Source organism: Pseudonaja textilis, chromosome 2, assembly GCF_049901715.1.
Source record: "Pseudonaja textilis isolate UNSWEBS1 chromosome 2, rPseTex1.2, whole genome shotgun sequence".
Lineage (NCBI taxonomy): Eukaryota > Metazoa > Chordata > Lepidosauria > Squamata > Elapidae > Pseudonaja > Pseudonaja textilis.
The window spans coordinates 5293267-5314822 of NC_141991.1; the positions used below are offsets into that span (position 1 = coordinate 5293267).

The following is a 21556-nucleotide window of genomic DNA, read 5'->3' on the forward strand; positions in this document are numbered from 1 at the left end:
GATCTTTGCAGAAGGTTGATTTATTTGCTTCAACAACCAATCTCACAATCTTGAGTCCAAGAAGGATTCATTAAGAGCTACTTGAACCTTAAGTCAAAGCTATAAGGAAGTTTAGAATGAGGAATTAAACTAAAGCAAGCACTTAAAAAGAAACAATGAGAATTTATCATTACAAAACAGTGCGGAGTGTAAAAAAAAAGACAAGCAGACAAAAGTTGAGAAAAAGATTTCAAGCAGTTTGACATTAAATACATTTTGCTTTAGGCAGTTGTTACTTGGATTTTCTGCACCAAACTATTCTGAAATTTTTATCTTTAGTGGTTAAACAGAGATGTATAAAAATGTTTTACATCTTTGGGAATGAGCATTCATTTTACTTGTCAAGTCTGTTCAATCAGCATCCATGTTATGTTTTTAATTAGTGCAATATTACACTTCAGGGTTATTTTCATCTTTACTATCTCAATTTTCATTCTTAACCATTTCCAAGGTCTGGTTAAGGCTTGAATGTCAAAATCTGGAGGGGCTGAAAGGTCACTTCCTTTTCAGCCAAGAAGAGGAGGGGATCTAAGAACAGGATTCTTGCTTCCTACGAAGAAATCTCAAGGCAAGGGAAGGAGGTGGTAATTAAGAAGGGCCATCAAGAAATTAACTCTTTGATCTAGTTAAAGGACAACTGATGGATTTTACTGCATTAGGCGTAGCTGACTATACCTGGTGGTGCTCATCTCTGTTTCAAGGCCACTGAGCATCTTAACTGCTGAGCCACGGCGCCTCCCGCATCTAGTAATTAGTATAAAATGTGTATAAATTGGGACAAATTTATTTGCTTACTGCATAAGCAATATCACACAGGTATTTTGGAGACCTCTACAAAGGGTCTATGTGAGAGAAAAGGCAGGTGTGTAATACACATTAGGAATCTGGAAGCGGATTACTGCGGTTTCAGAAGTTTTCTTCCTCTTAAATAAAATGCACAACCATTGTTCTTTTCTGACCACTTTATAGAAATGATTTCTTCCGTAACCTTGCTGTTTTCTGTATTTTCTAAACACTTCTACCTTTGAACTGTCATGTGGGAATCTGTAATACATACATCAGTTTTCCCACCCCTTCTGCTGAACAAGAGGTAAAAACTTTTGCACTCTCCAGTGGAGTGGCAAATGGGATTTGTTACCCGTTTGCCCAGAATTCTGAAGTTAGTTTAACAGTGGAAGAAAGTTAGGGATTTGTAAGCGTCTTCTCTGTTCGCCAGTCATTGGTTCATATTAGCAATAGCAGTTAGATTATATTATCCCGCTTCACAGTGCTTTTACAGCCCCTCTCTAAGCTGTTTAGAGAACATATGGCCCCCAACAATCTAGGGCCTCATTTTACCAACCTTAGAAGGATGGAAGCTGAGTCAACCTTAAGCCGGATGGGATCGAACTCCCGGCAGTGGGCAGAGTTGTTCTGCAATACTGCATTCTAACCACTGTGCCACCAGGGCTCTTTTATTAATAATACTCTTCTGTCCTGACACTGCAATGGATCTATCTTTTATGCTCTAACCTTTTTTCTTATATACAAGGCATAGTTTATTTCACATTTTCCGTTGCTTTTCTATATTTGGCTGACGCGTTTACCTATTATTATTTCAATTATGGGGGTGTGATGGATTTAATCGGTGAATTAAAATGGGTTACGCAACCACCGACCAGCAATGGGCCCCCTACAGGTGCTCACAGGAGCAACGGAAGATCAAAGGAAGGAAGAAAACAGGCTCTCTCATTCATTCATCGGAGCTCATGTTCACGCTGGCAGCGGGTCCTGGGGTTTGAAGCATCCCCAAGGCCTCCCCCCTGCAGGCCTGATGGAGGGAGGGCACAATCTGTCTGCTGAAGGCGGTACAGGATGGGATTTTATATTTGGGGGCAAGCAACTTCAAGAGGTGCTGGAAACCTGCCTCTTCCACCAGGTGGAAGGGCTGGTCATCCAGAGCCACCGTCTGATCAACAGCAGAGGGCGCTTCCAGTGGCTTTGGACCTGCCTGCCTTTTCCCGGGCGACTTCTGCACTGTCCAGCACTGCGGCAGGACAGATCCCTTCGCCTTTCTGCTAGCTGGCAACGCAGTTTGAGGCACGGTAACGACAGCTGGGACAAAGTTGGCGTGATGCCTCTGCAGATGTTTCAGCAGCCCCGACGTCGAAAAACGTTTCGAATTCCTGCCTCGGCTGATCCGCCTCTTGCAATGGGCGCAGACGCCGTAGCAGGGGTCCTCGGAATCCAACTCAAAGTGGTCCCACACCACGCTGTGCTCCGGACTGGTGCGGGGTCTCTTTAGGGAGGGTGGTTTGTCCGAGAGGAGTTTCGGGACCCCATGACTGCCCTCCCTAGGAAAGGAATGTGGAAGGGGAGTCCTCTGGTATCCCTTCCGATGAACGGCCTGCTCACGACGTTCCTTTTCTGTTCCATCTTGCGGCTTTCGTGGCTCGGATCTTCCGCCCGGCTTCTCGCCTTTTACAGGCACGTGGCTGTAGCCGGCCTGTGGCTCCGTCCTGCAAGCATCTTCCGTTTCACTTTCTCCATCCCGAGCAATCTCAACTTTGATGTAATCTCCCATTTCATTCCCTGGGGAAACAAAAGAGGCACGTTAATGGGGCTGCTAAAGCAAGGGTACCCAACCCTTGAGCCGCAGCCCGGTACTGGGCTGCAACCTGCTGGAAACTGGGCTGCGGAAGCGGGCTGTGGACAGGGGTGAAGAGGTGTGCGTGCGCAGTTCCACCTGCATGTGCAAATGCAGCTGGGCGCCCCACTCACCCAGAACCATCCAACTCCCCTCATGGTCTGCAAAGCTTGGGGAACGCTGTGCTAAAGGGTAAATCTTTTTTTTATGTACGCTGAGAGCATTTGCACCAAGACAAATTCCTTGTGTGTCCAATCACACTTGGCCAATAAAAAGAATTCTATTCTATTCTATTCTCTATCCATCCATCCATCTAATCTACCTTCATATTATCTATATCTATCCATCCATCCATCTAATCTACCTATTATCTCTACCCTATCCATCCATCCATCCATCTAATCTACCTATCATCTACCTACCTATTATCTCTATCCTATCCTATCGATCCATCCATCCAATCTACCTTCCTATTATCTATATCTATCCATCCATCTAATCTACCTATCATCTACCTACCTATTATCTCTATCCTATCCATCCATCCAATATACCTTCATATTATCTATATCTATCCATCCATCCAATATACCTACCATCTACCTACCTATTATCTCTATCCTATCCTATCTATCCTATCCATCCATCCCTCAAATCTACTTACCTACCTACCCATCCAGCTACCTATCTATTCTCTCTCTCTCCATCCCTATTCTGCACTATTACTATTAACCTTCTCATCATTCCTTATCACCCATCCCCTCCCACTTGTGACTGTATGACTGTAACTTTGTCGCTTGTATCCTTATGACCTATATTGACTGTTTTCTAGTATGATTTGATTGCTTATTTGTACCCTATGACTATTATTAAGTGTTGTACCTGATGATTCTTGACTCTTGACAAATGTGTCTTTTCTTTTATGTACACTGAGAGCATTTCCACCAAGACAAATTCCTTGTGTATCCAACCACACTTGGCCCATAAAGAATTCTATTCAAATAAGGTACACCAACTCTTGCCAAAAAATAAATTAATAAATAAAACCAAACAAGCAGTACAAGTAGTCCTCAACGTACGACCACAATGGAGCCCAAAATTTATGTTGCGAAGTGAAATATTTGCGAAGTGAATTCTGCCCCGTTGTATGACTTTTCTTGCCACATTTGGCCCTTCGGGGCATCACTGCAGTTGTTCAGATTAGTCACAGGGTTGTTCAAGGTGACTCCCTGGCCTTCCCCATTGACTTTGCTTGTCAGGAGGTCGCAAAGGGACAGTGCCATGGTCATAAACAGGACCCCCACCCAACCTTTTGGGCACTAAGGACCAGTTCTGTGGAGGAAGCTTTTTCTGCAGACTGGAGGAGGTGTGGTTTTGTGTGCTGCCTGCGTTTTGTGGGTGGGGTTTCACTTGTTTGCGTAGCCCTGCTCCTGGCATGCCATGGACCAGTGCCAGTCCACGAACTGGGGGTTGCCACCTTCCCCCGGTCTTAAATAGATACCAGTTGCCAAGCATCCAAATTTTGATCACATTACCGTGGGGACGCTGCTCTTGTGGTTCGCCAGCAGCAGGTGCAGACAGCTGAGGTCTCGGAGAGCGAGGTCTCGCACGAGGAGCCTGCGTGTGATGTAGGGATGGGGCCAGGACCATCAGGGAGTGGAGTGCTGCCTTCGGAGATTGTGGAGGCTGGCAGCAATGAGGCAGAGGCCCCCGAGGAGCCTGTGCCCAGTGCACGTGCACGCAGGGCTGCTTGAAGGAAAGAGCAGCTGCAGCAGCATGGGCGACTCGGGAGTAAGGCTGCAAGGTGATGGCCCCTCCCATAAGGGATAAAAGCCAGCTGAGAAACTGGAGTTCTTTGCAGGAAGCAAAGAAGTTTTTGCCCTCAAACCTCGTGGATGTTCGGAATATCTTGGTTGGTGTTTGGAGACTCTTTGTGTTTGAAATATTCCTTGGCAACTTTATCTAGTGTTCTTGGCGGCCTTCCACGACCTTGGCAAGGCTCGTTCTTATCAGAGACAATTAGTTTTAATACCTTTTAACCGTAACTTAAAGGAATTTGCAAAGAGGCATTAAAAGGTTTTGCTTTTATCTGTTTGGTGTTTGTTTACTTGGAACAAGGTTTGAGTCAGAACAGCTGCAGTGGTCATTAAGTGTGAAAAACGGTCATAAGTCACTTTTTTCAGTGCCATTATAACTTTGAGTGGTCACTAAATGAGTCGAGGACTCCCCATATTGTATCCTCCCAGATTTATATTTAACTCGACTAAGTGGGAAGAGGTTTAGCATCCATTTTATGTTACGGGATGGAAAATAGTCTACAAATTCCCTTCCGGTCTAAAAAATCAGAAATTAAATCTAATCAAATGACATCTGCAAATACAGTATAAGTCCTTGGCTTACAACTCAAAACGTTATGTTGTTAAGGGGAAAAAAAAATATTCCCTGAGCTTTGTCCCATCTTATGACCTTTCTTGCCACGGTTGCTAAGTGAATCGCTGCAGCTGTTGAATTAGCAGCATGGCTGTTAAGGGAATCTGGTTCTCCCATGGACTTTGCTTGTCAGAAGGCCGCCAAAGGGGATCCCACGATACCCACCCACCCCAGGACATTGCAACCGTCATAAATAGGAACCAGTTGCCAAGCCTTTGAACTTTGATTCCGTGACTCTGGGGAAGATTGCAACAGTCGTTAAGTGTGGAATACACAGTCCCAGCAGTCGCTTTCTTCAAGGCCGATCACTACATGAACTGTTGTGGTGAAGTCGAGGAATACCTGTCTTTGGATCTCTGTCTGTGGCGGCGTCGGCCTCCTGCAGGACTTGCCAGAGCGTCGTCTGTTGGAGGCCTGGTTGGGTCAGGCGCTGCTTGACGATTTGCAGAGACCCTCCAGTTTCCTTGAAATCCCTGGAGCCCTGCAAACACCAAGAGAGGCAACAAGCCTTTTCATACTTTGCAGCGTGACCGTCAGCCAACGACGGGCACGCTTCCCTGAGGCCGATGGCGGATCAAACAAACTAACCATTCCCATTAAGATTCTTCCTGAAAAAAAACCCGGCGTTAAGACAAGCTTCCTCAGAGCACAGTTGTTTTCCTCTAAACAACTGCCCTGGATGCCCACAAACAACTGTCTATGTCGGGGGTCAGCAACCCACGGCTCCGGAGCCTCTTTAGGCCCTCTGGTGTGGCTCCCTGTTGGGTGATCCCATCCCTCGCTGGCCCCACCCCTTGCCCTCCCCTCCCGGTCACTCCTCGCCTGGCCTGAGAAGGTAAAACACAAAAAACAGAAATGAGAGGGAGCGGGACAGAGAGAGGGAGCGGGAGAAAGTGAGAGAGTGAGAGAGAGAGAGACCCATTTCTCACAGAAAACACAGGGAACCACAAAACCAGGGTGTCAACTCATAAAATATTTCTATGGTCTTTTTAGCGTTGCAAACAGAAAGGGAGGGGGAAGCAGTGCGGCAGCTTGCAAAACCGAAAGGGCATTCCATAAATGTTTTCAAAGATAGTAACTAGGTGACTGAACTTTCTGTCGCTCAAAATTCTAACTGGAGAGCATGATTGATGACTCTGGGCTATGGATGTGTCTCGTTGGAGAATATGAATTATGATATACTTGGTGGGGGAAACAGGGTCAAGGGTGACAATGAGCGATGTGCCTCAGAGTCGGCTACACCCAGGCAGTGCCGGCATATTTACTCTCAATAAATCCTTTGGAAGTTTTAGAAGTTTGGCTCGAGATTCCTGATTTAAATGGGGTTAAGTGCTGGAATCCTGACACTGGGTAGGTGTGTGTCATGTTACTGAGTGGGAGTGACGTTGGGTTGGCCACGCCCACCTGGGTTTTGTGGCTCCATGTTTTCTGTGGGAAATGGGTCCAAATGACTCTTTTGAGTGTTTAAGGTTGCAGACCCCCTGGTCTATATACAGGTAGTCCTTGATTTGCAACCGTTCTTTCGGTGACTGTTCAATGTAACAGCAGCACTGAAAAAAAGGGACTCGTGACCGTTTTTCACGCTTACAACCATTGCCCCTTGCTTCCCGTATGCTCATAGGCTCAAAATTCAGCCGCTCGGCAGCTGACTCATATTTAGGATAGTTGCAATGTCATGTGATTCCCCCTTTGTGACTCTCTGACCAGCTACCATCAACGGGGAAAGCCAGATTCGCTTAACAGCCCTGTGACCAACTCACTAGCTGTTGTGATTAGCTGGCAGCAGATGCGGACGGCTGAGAGCGAGGACTCAGGATGAGGGGCCAGAACCATTAAGGAGGGGACTGCTGCCTTCAGATATTGTGGGGGCTGGTAGCAGCGATGAGGAGGTTCCCGAGGAGCCTGTGCCAAGTGCGCGCAGGGCTGCTCGCCGGAAAGAGTAGCTGCAGCAGCATGGGCGACTCGGGAGTAAGGTTGCAAGGTAAATGGCCCCTCCTTCAAGAAGATAAAAGCCAGCTGTGAATTGGACGTTCTTTGCAGGAAGCAAAGACGTTTTGAAACTCGAGCCTCATGGACCTTGCAGTATCTTAGTTGGTATTTGAAGACTCTTGCGTTGTGAAATATTTCTAGGTAACCTTATCTGTTATTCTTGGCAGCCTCGCACAGTTTTGGCGAAGCTTGCGCTTATCAAAGTTAATTTGCAGAAGCCTTTTAACCGGGGATTCGTAAAAATCATTAAAAGGTTTCTGTTCCCTTTGGTTTGTTTTTCTCTGATTGGAAAAGGGTTTGGGTCAGAACACTAACATGTTATTAGCTGAATGACTGCGATTGTTGCTCAACAATTGCAGCAAAAAGGCCATCCAGTGGAACATAACTCATTTAACGACTGTCTCATTTAGCACACAACTCCATTGTGGTCATAAGTCGAGGACTACCCGTACACCATAAACATGGCCCATACCTCTTTCCCTTCAGTCTTTGCTTCTTCAGGAGGAGTTAGCAAAAGAGAGAGACCCGGAGGTTTGAATCCATTGACTGGGCAGAATTTAAAAAAAAGAGAGAGAGAGAGAGATTTTTAATAGGGAATTTTGAAATAGGAAGTCTTTTCCTTGTTTATTTGTTAAAAAAAAATGTTATAAAAGAGGATAGGGGGGAAGCTCTAAGGAGAAGCAGCCTCTAAATCAAATGACAGGAGAAAGTGTTTCTGCTTAAAAACTTCAAAACCTTCTTTCTACTCAGGATTCAGGAGGAATCCTAACGGTAGATGCGAATGGCCTTGGGAGAAAGAAGAGAAAGTCGCAGACCTATGGGTAAAAGATATCTCAGCCCACAGAGAAGGAGTGTGAGAAACTCCTTCAAAAGCTAACCTCCCTTGTTTTCTGGAGAGCAAAAGGAAAGAAATATTTTCCTTTTTGCGAGATTATGTTAACATAACCTTACAATCAAGACAGAGCTGACACTCACAGTTATCTGCTTCTTATCTGGACTACCTTGCAGAGCTAACAGACCCCTTTTGATGGAGGGTTTTTATTAACATGACTTATTCGACTTGGAACTTAGAGCAACTTTATTGTCACTTTGAATGTACACTAATGGGCATACATTAAAATGAAATTTCACTGCATACAGTGCTCAAAGAGTCAGCACCTCCAATATATACTACATAAACATATATATTAAATAAATAAACAAATAAATAATGTGCATAGCCACATATATGAAGTATAATATAGTTTTAGTTTGGATATATACATGTACATGGGGGAAAAAAAGGAATCTTGCCTGTTTAACATCCTTTGCTGGTTAGTTTTTCTTGTTCATAACTAGCCTTTTCTATTCAGGCCGCTGACCAAAACTAACCATCCTAAATTAATTGCCTTTCCCAGTGAGGTAGCCACAGCAATAGCCCTTAGACTTATATGCCGCTTTGCAGGCCTCTCTAAGCGGTTTACAGAGTCAGCCTATTGCCCCCCAACAATCTGAGTTTTCATTTTACCGCCCTCGGAAGGATGGAAGGCTTGAGTCAATCTTGAGCCGATCAGGATTGAACTCCTGGCAGTGGGCAGAGTTTGCCTGTACCATCACTAAACAGGTAGTCCTCAACTTTATAACTGTAAGTTTAGTGACCGTTCGAAGTTACAACGGCACTGGAAAAAAGTGACTTATGACCATTGCAGCAATTCCCCATGGTCATGTGATCAAAATTCAGAGGCTTGGCCACCGCTTCATATTTATGACGGTTGCAGTGTTCTGGTGTGTGTGTGTGTGTGTGTGTGTGTGTGTGTGTCACGTGATCTGTTTTTGTGACCTTCTGGCAAGCAAAGTCAACAGGGAAGCCAGGTCCGCTTAACGATGGGGCGACTAACGTAGCAACTGCAGTGAGTCACTTAACGACAAAGGCAAGAAAGACCGCAGAATGGGGCAGAGCTTGCTTAATGACTGTCTTGCTTAGTGATGGAAATGTTGGCCTCCACTGTGCTCGTATCTGTATACCAAAGATTAACCTATCAATTAAGGTCAGTGGGGGCAAACCTTTTGGGGCTCCCTTGCGGATAATGCTCGCAGGCCAGCGCCCAGAAGGCAATGCGTGCTGCCACCCCACTCCGTCCCGCGCATGTGTGCAAAATCCCCCTGCAGCACGCTGCCCATCTGCGCATGCATGCGAGATCCCCTTGCTGCACGCTGTGCACCTGCCACACAACTCCGCCACGTGCCACGCATCTGTGTCTGCGTGCGCGATTCCCCACCACATTCTCTGGGCCTGCGTACGAGATCACCCTTCCATGTGCCGTGCATCAGCGCAGGTGTGCGTGATCACCCCCGTGCCATGTCTGCGCAGGTGCGCGCGACCCCCAGTGTGGGTGCTGCGTATCTCTGTGCATGCGCACGTGTCTCCTGCGCCCCGGCCTCCTGCGTCAGATACCTGACAATCAGCTGTTGGGGAGAAGGCACGTGCATAAGCGCAATGTGGCTCTTCCGGGCAAGCTCTCGCGTGCCGTGGGAAATGGCTCTGCGTGCCACTTCCGGCACGTCTGCCATAGGTTCACCATCACAGACTTAGGTCCTGCACTCTTTGCAACAATGATCTTGTATGAATTATTGTTGTGAAGAGAAAAAAAAACCCTTCATAAAAGATGAACCGGCTCAGCTAAGAATTAGATATTGAAGAATTGAGAAGGAGATGGGAAAATAAAAAAATGTGATCGATGGGATTCTACAGGTTTGCACCTATTCGCTAGAACCGGTTGTTAACATTCTAAGCAGTTCAGAGAACCGGTTGTTAGAAGAAATTACCAGGCTAATCCTGTAAGGAAGGCAGGAAGGAAACATTCTGGTGGTGCTTACAGAAACTGCCTCTCAGTTAACCCTTATTACATTCTTGACAGGACTAGATGTCCTGTCTCAGGAACTTCTCTGGAGTTTTTTTACCCTCCTTTGTTTGTGTGGAGTGAACATTCAAAGTTATAATGGCTTTATAATGAAAAAAGTGACTTATGACCCTTTTTCACACTTACGACTGTTGCAGCATCCCCACAGTCATGAGAGGCCAGGCGAGGAGATGCGTGCCTCCATGTGAGTGATATTGAGTTGGCCACGCCCAGCCAGTCACATGACCACCAAACCACACCCACCAACTAAGCCACACCCACAGAACCGGTTATTAAAAAAAATTGAATCTCACCCCCCCGATGGATACATACATGCATATCTACATGCGTGCATCGTTACCAACGTTTTACAGGTCTGACCAGAGATGCAAGGACAGAAGAGAGGGTGCATCCGGTTCTTCTAGAACTCAGCTGGTCCAGCTTTTCTGACCCTCCACGATCGACTTTCGTTTCCCCAATTATCTCCTCCACAAGGCTGAAGAGGTTGAAGGAATTTTGCCCCTGGCTCCTCCCCCTCCCCGCCCCACCCCAAATTGGGCCGGCCACCCGTAAAAACTCACAAAAGGAAAAGCAGAGGAAAATTTAAGAGCTGCTGATTTCTGACCCAGCAATTTGGCATCCACATCTGGCTCAGGTTCACCACGGACTGGTCCCTTTGCGGCATTCAGGGCCTCCTCGTTCTCTGCTACCGGGAAGTCCACCGGCTCTTCTTTGAATGGACTCTGAAACAGGAAACAGAACGTCTATGGAGGTCCTCAGTCATCCTAGGTCGTGGTTGTCCCAAAGGTGCTTTTTTTTTTCAAGAGGCAACTAGACCAGTGGTCCCAACCTTTTTTGTATCACGGCCCGGTACCGGCATCACAAAATGATCCACGAACCGGTACCGGCATCAGCACGCACGATCAACGCAAGGCAAGCTGAGCGACCGGCCGGCCAGCCGTCCCCCGTTTCTCCCCGCCACCTTCAACTCCTCCTTTGTACCTTCTCGCGGTCGATGGGCTTTTCAGGCTCTTTCTTAATCTCCTCCTGAGTAACGCGAGACTCCACCGCCATCAGGATGGCTATTCATTCGAAGCCGCCCCCCTTCGACAAAACTAAGGCGCGAGGATTCCTTCAGCACTCAAACGCCGCTTTCCATCCAACCGACGACCGACAAGCTCACCCGGAAGCACTTTCACAAGCGCCGTCAAAACAAGATGGCGGCGCCCAAGCAAAGTAGGCGGCCCGGTACAAAATGATCCACGGACCAGTACCGATCCGGGGCCCGGTGGTTGGGAACCCCTGAACTAGACTTTCTGGTTTTTTGTTTCCTTTGAAGACATTTTACTTCTCATCCAAGCTTCTTCAACTCTCAATTGGTTGGTGGGGAATGGAAGGATTTATACTCCTTGCAGGCAGCTGGTCATTTGCATTGAGGCCACTTGGTGGCGTAGGAAAGGATTTACAGAGAAAAATTGCAGACTACAGGAACCATTTGCGTTTCAAGTTAAAGACGCGAACAACACAAACTCCTGCCCAACAGCCTGCACCTGCCTTCAACAGTGACGAAACCACAGGGCGAAAAACATCCTGCACAAATCTCAGCTTCATAACCGTCCTTTCAGCAGTTCCATGGAGGCTCCACTCCCATTTGCACCACTCAGGTGACCCTGAGGACACAGACAAACCCCCAAGTGGCTTCAACGATTCTCTCAAAAGAATGCAAATGACCTGCTGTTTGCAAGGAGTATAAATCCTTCCATTCCCCACCATCCAGTCAGAGTTGAAGAAGCTTCTTGGGTGAGAAGAGAAACTTCTTCAAAGAAAAAACTAGAAAATCCACTTCCCTCCTGAAAAACACCTTTGTAGCAGGAAACAGTGGTACAATGGGAGAGAGAAGTTCAGAGGGTAACATGGTTTCTGATTTTTCAGCAAAAAAGGAGATCACAGCAGCTTTTTTTTTTAAAAAAATAATCAGGCTCTTTGAAAGTCAATTAGCTGTCTAATTATAAGGATGAGATTGCCAAGTCCCTTCTACCAGTGCCAGGATATATTTGAGACAAAGTGCAGCAATATTACTGCATTAACACCCCTTTTATTTATTTGATACAGTTTATTTTATTTATTTATGATACAGGTCCACAGAGGAATTATTGAGTCTGTCATCAGCACCTCTATAACGGTCTGGTTTGGTTCTGCAACCCAATAGGACAGGCACAGACTTCAGAGAGTAATTAGGACTGCAGAAAAAAACAATTACTTCCAACCTGCCTTCCATCAAGGACCTGTATACTGCACGAGTCAAAAAGAGGACTGTGAAAATATTTATAGACCCCTCACATCCTGGACGTAAACTGTTTCAACTCCTTCCCTTAAAATGACGTTATAGAGCACTGCGTATCAGAACAACTAGACACAAGGACAATTTTTTTTCCCAAACACCATCACTCTGCTAAATAAATAATTCCCTCAACACTGTCCAACTATTTAGAAAGTCTCCACTACTGTTGCTATTAACTTTCTCATCACTCCTTATCACCCATCCCCTCCCACTTGTGACTGTATGACTAACTTTGTCGCTTGTATCCTTATGATTTATACGGCCTGTATCCTAGTATGATTTAATTGCCTATTGTACCCTATGACTATTATAAAGTGCTGCACCTGATGACTCTTGACGAATGTATCTTTTCTTTTTATGCATACAGAGAGCATATGCACCAAAGACAAATTCCTTGGGTGTCCAATCACATTTGGCCAATAAAGTATTCTATTCTATTTAAAAGTCTTCTATAGTAGCCCACCTCACGCACCGTAATCCTGGGTGGCTTACAAAACATCCTCCGCTGAATTTTTGCCAATTCAATATGTGATGGTTAGCTGCTGGGCTGCCCTGCTCACTCACACACTGTACACCAGGGGTGGGCAAACTTTCTGGCTCGGGGGCCACATTGACTTTTAAAATTTGACAGATGGGCCGGGTCAGCACAAGATTTTTTGGGAATTGCCCTCCCCCCCTTCTTCTCCTCCTTCCCCTCCCCTCGGAGGCCCCCTGAATCAGGAGTTGCTATCGCCGGTGCAGCTCCGCGCGGCTCCAGTCCCGCGTTGTCTCAGGAAGGGAAAGGCAAAAAGGAAGAGCCGCGGTGGCGCTTTGCACCGGCAGCAGCGGCACCGGAGGCTCAGGCTCCGCGGCTCCTGGTTTTGCCTTTCCTTTCCCAAGGCAACGCGGGACTGGAGCCACGCGGAGCTGTGCCTGCGGTAGCAACTCCTGACAGCCCCAGACGGACACCTGAGCGGAGCCCGGGCGGAGGGAAAGCAGTGGGTGTTCCCTGCGCGGCGATCTCGGCCCCACCACCAGGGAAGCGGCTGCCCAGCTCAGTGTTGTGCGTGCAATTTTATGGCGTGCGGCGCGGGGTCTCTTTTGGCCGGCCCCAATTTTTTTTTCAGAGGGGATTTTTTTTTTCAGAGGCGGGCTGTATTAAAATGACCAACGGGACAGATGTGGCCCACGGGCCGTAGTTTCCCCACCCCTGCTGTACACTGTGGTGTAGGGAGTATAGTAATACTCCTCAGCAATTCCCTTCACCAACCCCACCCCCTGAATTGTCCTAATTAAGTCCAGTCTCGAGCCGACCAATGTTAACCCCCAGAGCAATGGCATAAGAGTCTGCAAAACACTTGAAAGTCCCTCAAACAGAATAAATCCACCAAGCCAACTGAAACCCACGATCAGTCAAGCGAAGGGCAGAGTTTTCAAGACAACTTCAAAGTCAAGGCAGGGCGTCAGTCCAAAGCAGAGCAGGAATCACCACGACCGGAAAACGCACAGCTACCGTGTTTCTCATATAATAAGGCCGGGTCTTTTTTATTTTTTTTGAGCCCCGAAAAAATGGCTAGGTCGTCTTTTCGGGGGTGATTTAATTCCCCCCCACTTGCATCTTCAGGCAGGTGGGCAGCGACGGCTTGGAGGTTGACCTCGCCGTTGGTGGGGCACGTCGTATCGGGGTCAACGCAGGCAGCACCATATCCGGGTGTGCAACAAAAGTACTTCCTAACCGCAAGCCCCCCCCCACCATTCCCCCCCATTTCGCACGTTTTAATGTAGGCCTTAATTTGGGGGGAGGGGCTTAATTTCATTTCATGCCTATAAAACATGCTGGGACTTCCTATTGGGGGAGGCCATATTGTTGGGGAAACAGGGTAGGAAACAAACAAGTTGTTCCCAGCAGCACTTCCCCCTGTCTGCAGTGCTAAATAGCCAGCTCCTGGTGCAGCCATATCAAGAAGAGTAGTCTAGCTCAGTGGCCCCCAACCTTTTTTGTGCCACGGCCCAGTACCGGCATCACAAAATGATCCGCGCCCCGGTAACGGCATCAGCACGCATGACAAGGCAAGGCGAGCCGAGCAACCGGCCAGCCAGCTGTCCCCCGCTTCTCCCCGCCACCTTCAACTCCTCCTCTGTACCTTTGTCGATGGGCTTCGCTTCGGGACGGTCGCTCGGCTCGCCTTGCCTTGGGTGCTGAAAGAATCCTCGCACCTTAGTTTCGTTCGAAGCCGCCGCTTCCCCTTCGATGAAACTAAGGCGCGAGGATTCCTTCAGGACCCAAATGCCGCTTTCCAACCGGAAAAGCTCACCCGGAAGCACTTTCTCGTCAAACAAGATGGCGGCGCCCAGCAAACCGGCGGCCCGGTAGGAAATGTTCCACGGACCGGGACCGGTCTGCCGCCTGGTGGTTGGGGACCCCTGGTCTAGCTGACTTTCTTGGCTCCTGCCTTTTTTCTGGCCTACGTGTTCTCAGATCAGATGTAGAAGGCAGTTGTTCCTCCTCTTCTCTGACCATCATAAGATCATTAAACTAAGCAAGTTTAACCAGGCTAATTACATTAAATTAATTTAAGGAGCAAAGCAACCTGGTATTAAGGAGACACTGTCCTCACAGTGAAGACAATTAACCAGTGGAACAGCTTTGCCTACAGAAGCTGTGGCTGCTTCATCACTGGCGGTTTTGAAGATGAGGCTGGACAGTCCCTTGTCTCAAATGGTATAGGACAGGGGCGTCAAACTCAATATCCTTGAGGGCCCCACATCAGAGTTGTGCTTGACCTTGGGGGGAGCTGGGCGTGGGCATGGCCAGGCTGGGCGTGGCCAACTTGATGTCACTCATGTCGGGGGGGCACCTGTGGTGGCCTGAGCGCTCTGCCAGCAAAAACGGGCTCCCGAGCTCCGTTTTCGGCTGCGATGGTGTATTGCAACCCTCTGCCAGCGAAAACGGACCTCGGGAGGGCCGTACACAGCCCTCCCGAGCTCCGTTTTTGCTGGCAGAGGCACTGCGGGTCAGTCCTTTGCTGTTTCCAGAGTGATCCCACGGACCAGGTCTAAGCACCCGCCCCTTGGGCCTTGAATTTGACACCCTGGTATACGATCTCCTGCTTGGACTGAAGACCCCCAAGGTCCCTTCCAGCTCTATTCCGATTGATTGATTGATTGATTGATTGATTGATGTCTGCAACTGCATGCTTTCCCTAGCTGGAGCCTCAGCCAAGCCCCTTCCGGAGGAGCCATCAATTAACTCAGGTTCATCCTCCAGCTCAGCTGAGATGGGTATCTGGGAAATCGTCCAGGGGAAGACACCACAGCTCCTCTGGCTCACTAATTTACAGCTAGTCCTCGATTCACAAGCATTCATTTAATGGCTGCTCCAAACTACAGTGGTGTTACAAGTGGTTAGAAGAAATTTGTGGAATGAAAATAGAACACAGGCCAGAGTTCTTTCTGCTGGGGATTAATGCAAGGAAATATGATAAAGAAAACATATATTTAATAATTCATATAATCACTGCAGCAAGATTGGCGTACACACAGAATTGGAAAAGTAAAGATACCCCAAATGAATTTGAAATATTGAAGAAAATTACGATGTGCGCAAAAATGGATAAACTAACAAAGGAACTAAAAAATAAAGAGGATTTGGATTATTATAAAATATGGGACAAATTTTATGGTTGGCTAGAGATGAGGAAGATTCAGGAGAATAAAGAATGTATATTTAATGTATATGGAATGAAATTATGTATTATTATTATTATTGGATTTAGCAATGACAAAGATTGATGTTAGGAATGACTGTGCCAGGTTCAACGTTTTTAATGTATTTTGTGTTTGTGTGTGTTTGTTTAATAAAGAAAAACTTTTTAAAAATTAAAAGAAAAACTACAAGTGTTAGAAACAGTGACCTCTGATTGGTTCTTAAACCTATAACAGCTGCAGTTCTATTGGTCATGTGATCAAAATCTGGGCACTTGGCGACCACCCTGTTATTTGTGATGGTCCCAGGGTCATGTGATTGCCATTTGCAACTTTCCTAGGGTGGGATTCTGGCTAGGAAAGTCAATGAGGGAAGTCGGATTCACTTATCGATCATGTCACTTAATGGCCGTGGCAAAGATGGCCATAAAATTGTGCTCAAGTCACATCATTGACTGCACTGATTAACAACGGCTGCTCTGGTCCCGATTTTGGATGTAAATTGAGAACTACCTGTGTTGTAAGAATTCAGCCTCCACAGTTCAAAAGTTTGGGCCTTAGGATGATACGTAACTAATGACTTTGCAACTTTTCTTGCCACGCTTGTTAAACGAATCACTGCAGTTGTTAAATTAGTCACACACGGTGAAGTGAATCTGGCTTCCCCATTGACTTTGCTTGTCAAAAGGTCGCACAAAGTGATCCCATGACCTCAGGACACTGCAACCGTCACGTGAGTCACTTGTCAAGCATCTGAATGCAAATGACGTGACCATGGGGGTGTGTCATGCCCCCATCGGAGTCTGAATCTGAGAGGAAGAGCTGACAGGGAGTGCGAGTGTGGTTCCGAAGGAGGCTGGGGAAAGTCAAAGTCCGGCTGGGCAGAGCAGGGGAGAAGTAGAACAAGGGAGAGGGGGTTCAGAGGAAGACCCAGGCCCAGCTTCATCCTAGGGCACGCAGGGAGGAACAGAGAAGGGAACAATGTGGGTTGTGTGGCTTATGGGGGAGGAAAGAGCCCTGATTCCCTTCATTAGCTGCAGCTGGGAACACAGTGTTTAAAAAAAGGCAAGCTGCCTATGGCAGGCTGCTGGGAGCAAATGTGACTTTATCCTGTGTTGTAGTGGTTTATCTGTGTTCCTGGCATCTTCCCAACTGTGTGAGTTTTGCCGTGCTTTCAAGTCTGAAATTCTTGCTCCTGTCCTACCAAACTAATTACTTCAGTTTGGCTTGTTTGGAATTTAAGTTACAGTTTGTGTTTCCCCTGTTTTGGACTTCATATTCTACAGTCAAAGGCTGTTCTTGGGGGAGTTTTTTTCTCCTGCCAGAAGCTAACTTGGACATTGTGGGCAAAGTTGGAGATAATAAAGGGACTCTTCTTAATTATCTGACTGTGTTGCCTTTGGCCATGCCCCGGGTCATCACAGGATGCTGCAAGAGCCATAAATATGAAAAATGACTCATCAAGAAGTCAGAAGTAACTTTTTTCAGTGCTACTCTTTCCTCATAAATTAGTGAACTTGAACCATTCTTGAAAGAGTTTTACATATAATATTATTCAAAATATTATGGAATTGAGAAGGCTGTAACTAATTATCGACATACCGATGAGAGTACAAAGAGAGAGATTGCAGCCATGTTCTTATTTAGAATAATCTTCTAAAAAATAACATCTCAAATTATTCAATGCTCTCAGGTTTCAATTAATAACTGAAGGTGATTCAGCACTGCATGACCAGCACTGCGTGACCTGTTAGAAACTTGAGGATCTGGATAGTAAAACCCACCTGAGATATCCTGGTCTTGGCCTCCTGTTGACTCATCAGGAAGTCCTCCACCAGGGCCACCGCCTGGGAACATGACTCCGGCCTCCTGGCTTGGATCCAACTCCGCAGCTCCGGTGGGAGACTGGCCAGGAACTGCTCCAGGATCAGCAGCTCCAGGATCTGCTCCTTGGTGCGTCTCTCCGGCTTCAGCCACTGGCGGCAAAGCTCCCGGAGTTGGCTGTGGATCCTCCGGGGATCCTCTACCACTTGGCAGCAGAACTGCCGAAAATGCTGCCGCTGCCTCTCCGTTCTCAGGGCTTCCGCCCGTAAGATGGCGGCCTTCACCTTCTCATAGCTCTCCTGCTCTCTGGCTTCCAGGCCTCGGAAGGCCTCTTCCGCTTCTCCGCTCAGGGCTGGCAGGAGATGGGCCGCCCACTGGTCCCGAGGCCATCGGCAAGCTTTGGCCACTTGCTCAAAGGAGGCCAGAAACTCCTTGGTGTCCTCCCAGGGAGAAGCCTCCGACGTCCCAGAGCTTCCCCGTCCTGCTAAAATGGGCTGCACAGATTTCAGGAACTGCTGGAGCTGCGCTTCCCAGCGCCCCTGCATCCTGTGACGGGTCTCCCTTCGGCAAGGTTGGGACGCTCCCCATCCCAGGCGCTCCGTCTTATGTTGGTGATAAACTCCACTGGTGTTTTTTTCCGTTCCTCCTGGTTCCCGATCCGTCTCAGCAACTCTTGGCTCGTCCATTGCTTTCACAGCAATGGTTTGTTTTTCAATACATCATATTTCAATTAGATATCTGAGGGAATTTATAAGTACAATTATAAAATGCAGTTGATCTTTTTGATCTCAGTACCAATTAGTAAGCTATTAGATTGTGAATTTTTTTTTTGAAAAAAATAGTTCATGTTCAAATAAAGTCTTTTGATTTTTTTTTCATTTATCCAATCAGGAAGTAATTACTTTTTAATCACATGATGCATATCAAAAGAAGGAGAAGATTTAAAAGAATCGCCTTTAATGTTGGAAGATTCTGGGCGACAGCTTCCTACAAATGAAAAAGGAAGCTAAAAGGAAGCTGCTTTTCTGCTCCAAAATATAAAAGAAAATATGATACAACGTAACCCAGAGGAACTAAGTCATCACTGTATCCTTTCAACAGCCAGTCCTACCACATATATCCATTTTATTCCCACTATCCTTTCATCTTTTGCACCTCATCTCTTTAATAATGGAAGAGCACCATGCAGGCAGGACCCAGACAGGGTAACTTGACAAGTTACTCTCGACTTATAGCAGTTCATTTAGTGACTGTTCCAAGTTACATCACTGAAAAAAGCGACTTGTGGCCATTTTTCACACGTACAACTGTTGTAGCACTCCCACGGTTACGCGACCAAAATGCGGGTGTTTGTCTACCATCCCTACTTATGCCCGTTGCAGCGTCCCAGGATCATGTAATCATCTTTTGAGACCTTCTGACGAGCAAAGTTAAATGGGGAAGCCAGGTTCCCTTCACAAACACGTTACTAACTTAACAACTGCAACGATTCGCTTAACGACCGTGGCAAGAAAGGTCGCAGAATGGGACAAAGCTTGCTTTAACAAACGCCTCGCTCAGCAGCAGCAATTTGGGCCTCCATTTTGGTCGTTCAGTTGTCAACCTGGTTTGTTAGGTGACTCTGGCTTCTCCATTGATTTTGCTTGTCAGGAGGTCACTAAAGGGATGCAGCAAAGGTCATAACTAAGAGCCAGAGGGCAAGCACCTCAGTTTTCAATCCCTTGATCAAGGTCATACATGTGGAAAAACGGTCACAAGTCACTTTTTTCAGTGCCTTTGTAACACTGAATGGTCATTAAACGGATTGTCGTGCGTCGAGGACTACCTGTATTCTATGGGAGAAGGGAAGAAGGCCCAGGAGGCATCCCTTGTTCTCCCAATCCTTTCCCTGAGAGGCTGCTCCGCACGCCCACCCCCCCCGCCACAACGGTCGCAAGCGTGAAAAATGGTCACCAGTCACTTTTTTTCCCCCAGTCATGTCACTTTCAACCGTCACTAAACGAGCCGGAGTGAAGGGTGGGGAAACGCCTGGGGCTCCATCCCACCTCAAGCTGAACCAGGCGGGCCCAGCGCGGCCCTCAAGCTGACTTCAATCTCTCAAGGAAAGGCCTGGCCCCCTCGCCCCCTTTCCGCACGGCGTCTTTCTCTCCACCCCGCCTGAGGGAGCACCCATGCAAGGGACCCAAGGCGGCCACCCGTACCGGAAGTAACTAGAAGCCCGGCGGAAGTCCAGGCCGCTGCTCTTGTCGGTTGCTCAGCAACGCCCGCAGGAGATGGTGGGGGGAGCGGGAATCCTGACTCCTCCAGGCGATTCCTTCCAGGATAGAAAGTAGCCGCTCCGGGAAAAAAAAAACCGGAAGTGAGAGGCATTTCCGGAAAACCCACCTCTGCTTTTTCATTGGTCTTTTTCCTTCCGTTTTCTGTCCTCGGGCTAGCTCTGCGCGCCACTGCCCCTAGCGGTCGTCTTGCTGCATGGCTACTCTTCTCCTTTGATAGTCTTGTAGGGCAGGGGTCGCCAACCTTGGCAACTTTAAGACTTGTGGACTTCAACTCCCAGAATTCCTCCTCCAGCCATATCAGCTCAGGAATTCTGGGAGTTGAAGTCCACAAGTCTTAAAGTTGCCAAGGTTGGAGACCCCTGTTGTAGGGGAAGCTGATGCTGGAAGTTTAGGGAGGATAGAAAACTTCTCCGCTTGGTTGCCGCAGCCTGTGATATAGAGCTGTAGGTAGTCCTTGATTTACAACAGTTTGCTTAGTGACTGTTCGAAGTGGCAACGGGGGGTGCTTCTTATGACCCTTTTTCACACTTACAACCCTGTTAACATCCCCACGGTCACGATTCCTTGACAACTGACTCACATTTATGACGGTTGCACTGTCCCGGGGTCATCATGGAATCGCTTTTTTGCTACAGCAATTAATTTGCGCTTCAAGTGTGAGAGGCAGGCGACACAGGCTCATCCTCCGTGAGAGGCATTTCAAGTACCCTTGAGGAGTCAGGGAGGTTCACATAGTGACATGCAAATCTGGAATTGGGGTGTTGAAAGGCTGGAAAATGCCTTTCTTCTGAGGATTCTGTTTTCCTGCTGGGAGGGCTCCGGTGCAAGGACACAGACAACTGCTTGGAAGTGGGTTCCTTTTATTTTTCAGGAAGGCAAGAGATAGCAAGAAGTCTGCGTTCCTGGGTGTCGTATCGGCTGATATGCACAAAAGACGCGAGGCAGTGACTTTGTTCAGCTCATTTATTTAAGGTTTTAGAATCTGCCGCCGGCTGGGAATGCGGCGGCTTATATGGATCTGGGGCCGGGCGCCGTGGCCAATGACAGCCGTTCGAATCGCCCGCGATCGGCTTGGCCAATCACGGTCGATTCCGAACGGCCAATCAGTGCCGCGCGCTCGACCAATACGGTTGCTTCGCGCTCGTCCAATCAGGGCTGCAGGATTTCGAGAATGTTAATGTCCATACAGAACACCGGGGCTAGCCATCTTTGTATAATAAACCCCTGGTTTTTATACCTTTTTCTCCTTTTGTGTGTGTGTGCTTGTGTTTGTATTTCTTAATGTTTTAAATCCTGTTAGGGGTTGTCTTCATTTCTGCCAGAGGGTAAACTCCGCGGGGTGGTTTGATTGGATTATCAGTTTCATCCTAATGTTTTCTTATATTTGTTTGGTGGCAATCTCCTGTCTGCTATGGAATTTATTTCTGTGTCTTTTGTCTATTTGTTTTGCTGATTTGGCATGACC

General features: G+C 47.4%; 1 protein-coding gene across 4 annotated transcripts; it reads right to left on the minus strand.

The window, feature by feature from the left end:
• Positions 1–20147, minus strand: LOC113450216 (uncharacterized). Of its 4 annotated transcripts, none has more exons than XM_026721382.2 (6): positions 20014–20147; positions 17773–18550; positions 10589–10706; positions 7557–7630; positions 5438–5576; positions 1–2610 (listed from the first exon to the last, which is right to left on the minus strand). In XM_026721382.2, the coding sequence occupies exons 2-6, from the start codon at positions 18496–18498 to the stop codon at positions 1772–1774; spliced, it is 1896 nt and encodes a 631-aa protein (XP_026577167.2). In that variant the 5' UTR covers positions 18499–18550; positions 20014–20147; the 3' UTR covers positions 1–1771. The 4 variants fall into 4 exon arrangements, with proteins under 4 accessions (XP_026577167.2, XP_087784200.1, XP_026577168.2 ...); XM_087928074.1 differs by lacking the exon at positions 20014–20147 and adding an exon at positions 19858–19985; XM_026721383.2 differs by lacking the exon at positions 7557–7630 and having other exon boundaries at positions 10545–10706.
• Positions 20148–21556: the final 1409 nt, after the last annotated feature.

Excerpts from the sequence above, each read along its gene's own strand:
- LOC113450216 (XM_026721382.2), bottom strand. The coding sequence starts at position 18,498 with ATGGACGAGCCAAGAGTTGCTGAGACGGATCGGGAACCAGGAGGAACG. Across the intron at positions 7,631-10,588 it reads TGTGGATGCCAAATTGCTGG|TCAATGGATTCAAACCTCCG; the intron begins GTCAGAAATCAG and ends AATTCTGCCCAG. Across the intron at positions 2,611-5,437 it reads AGACAGAGATCCAAAGACAG|GGAATGAAATGGGAGATTAC; the intron begins GTATTCCTCGAC and ends TTGTTTCCCCAG.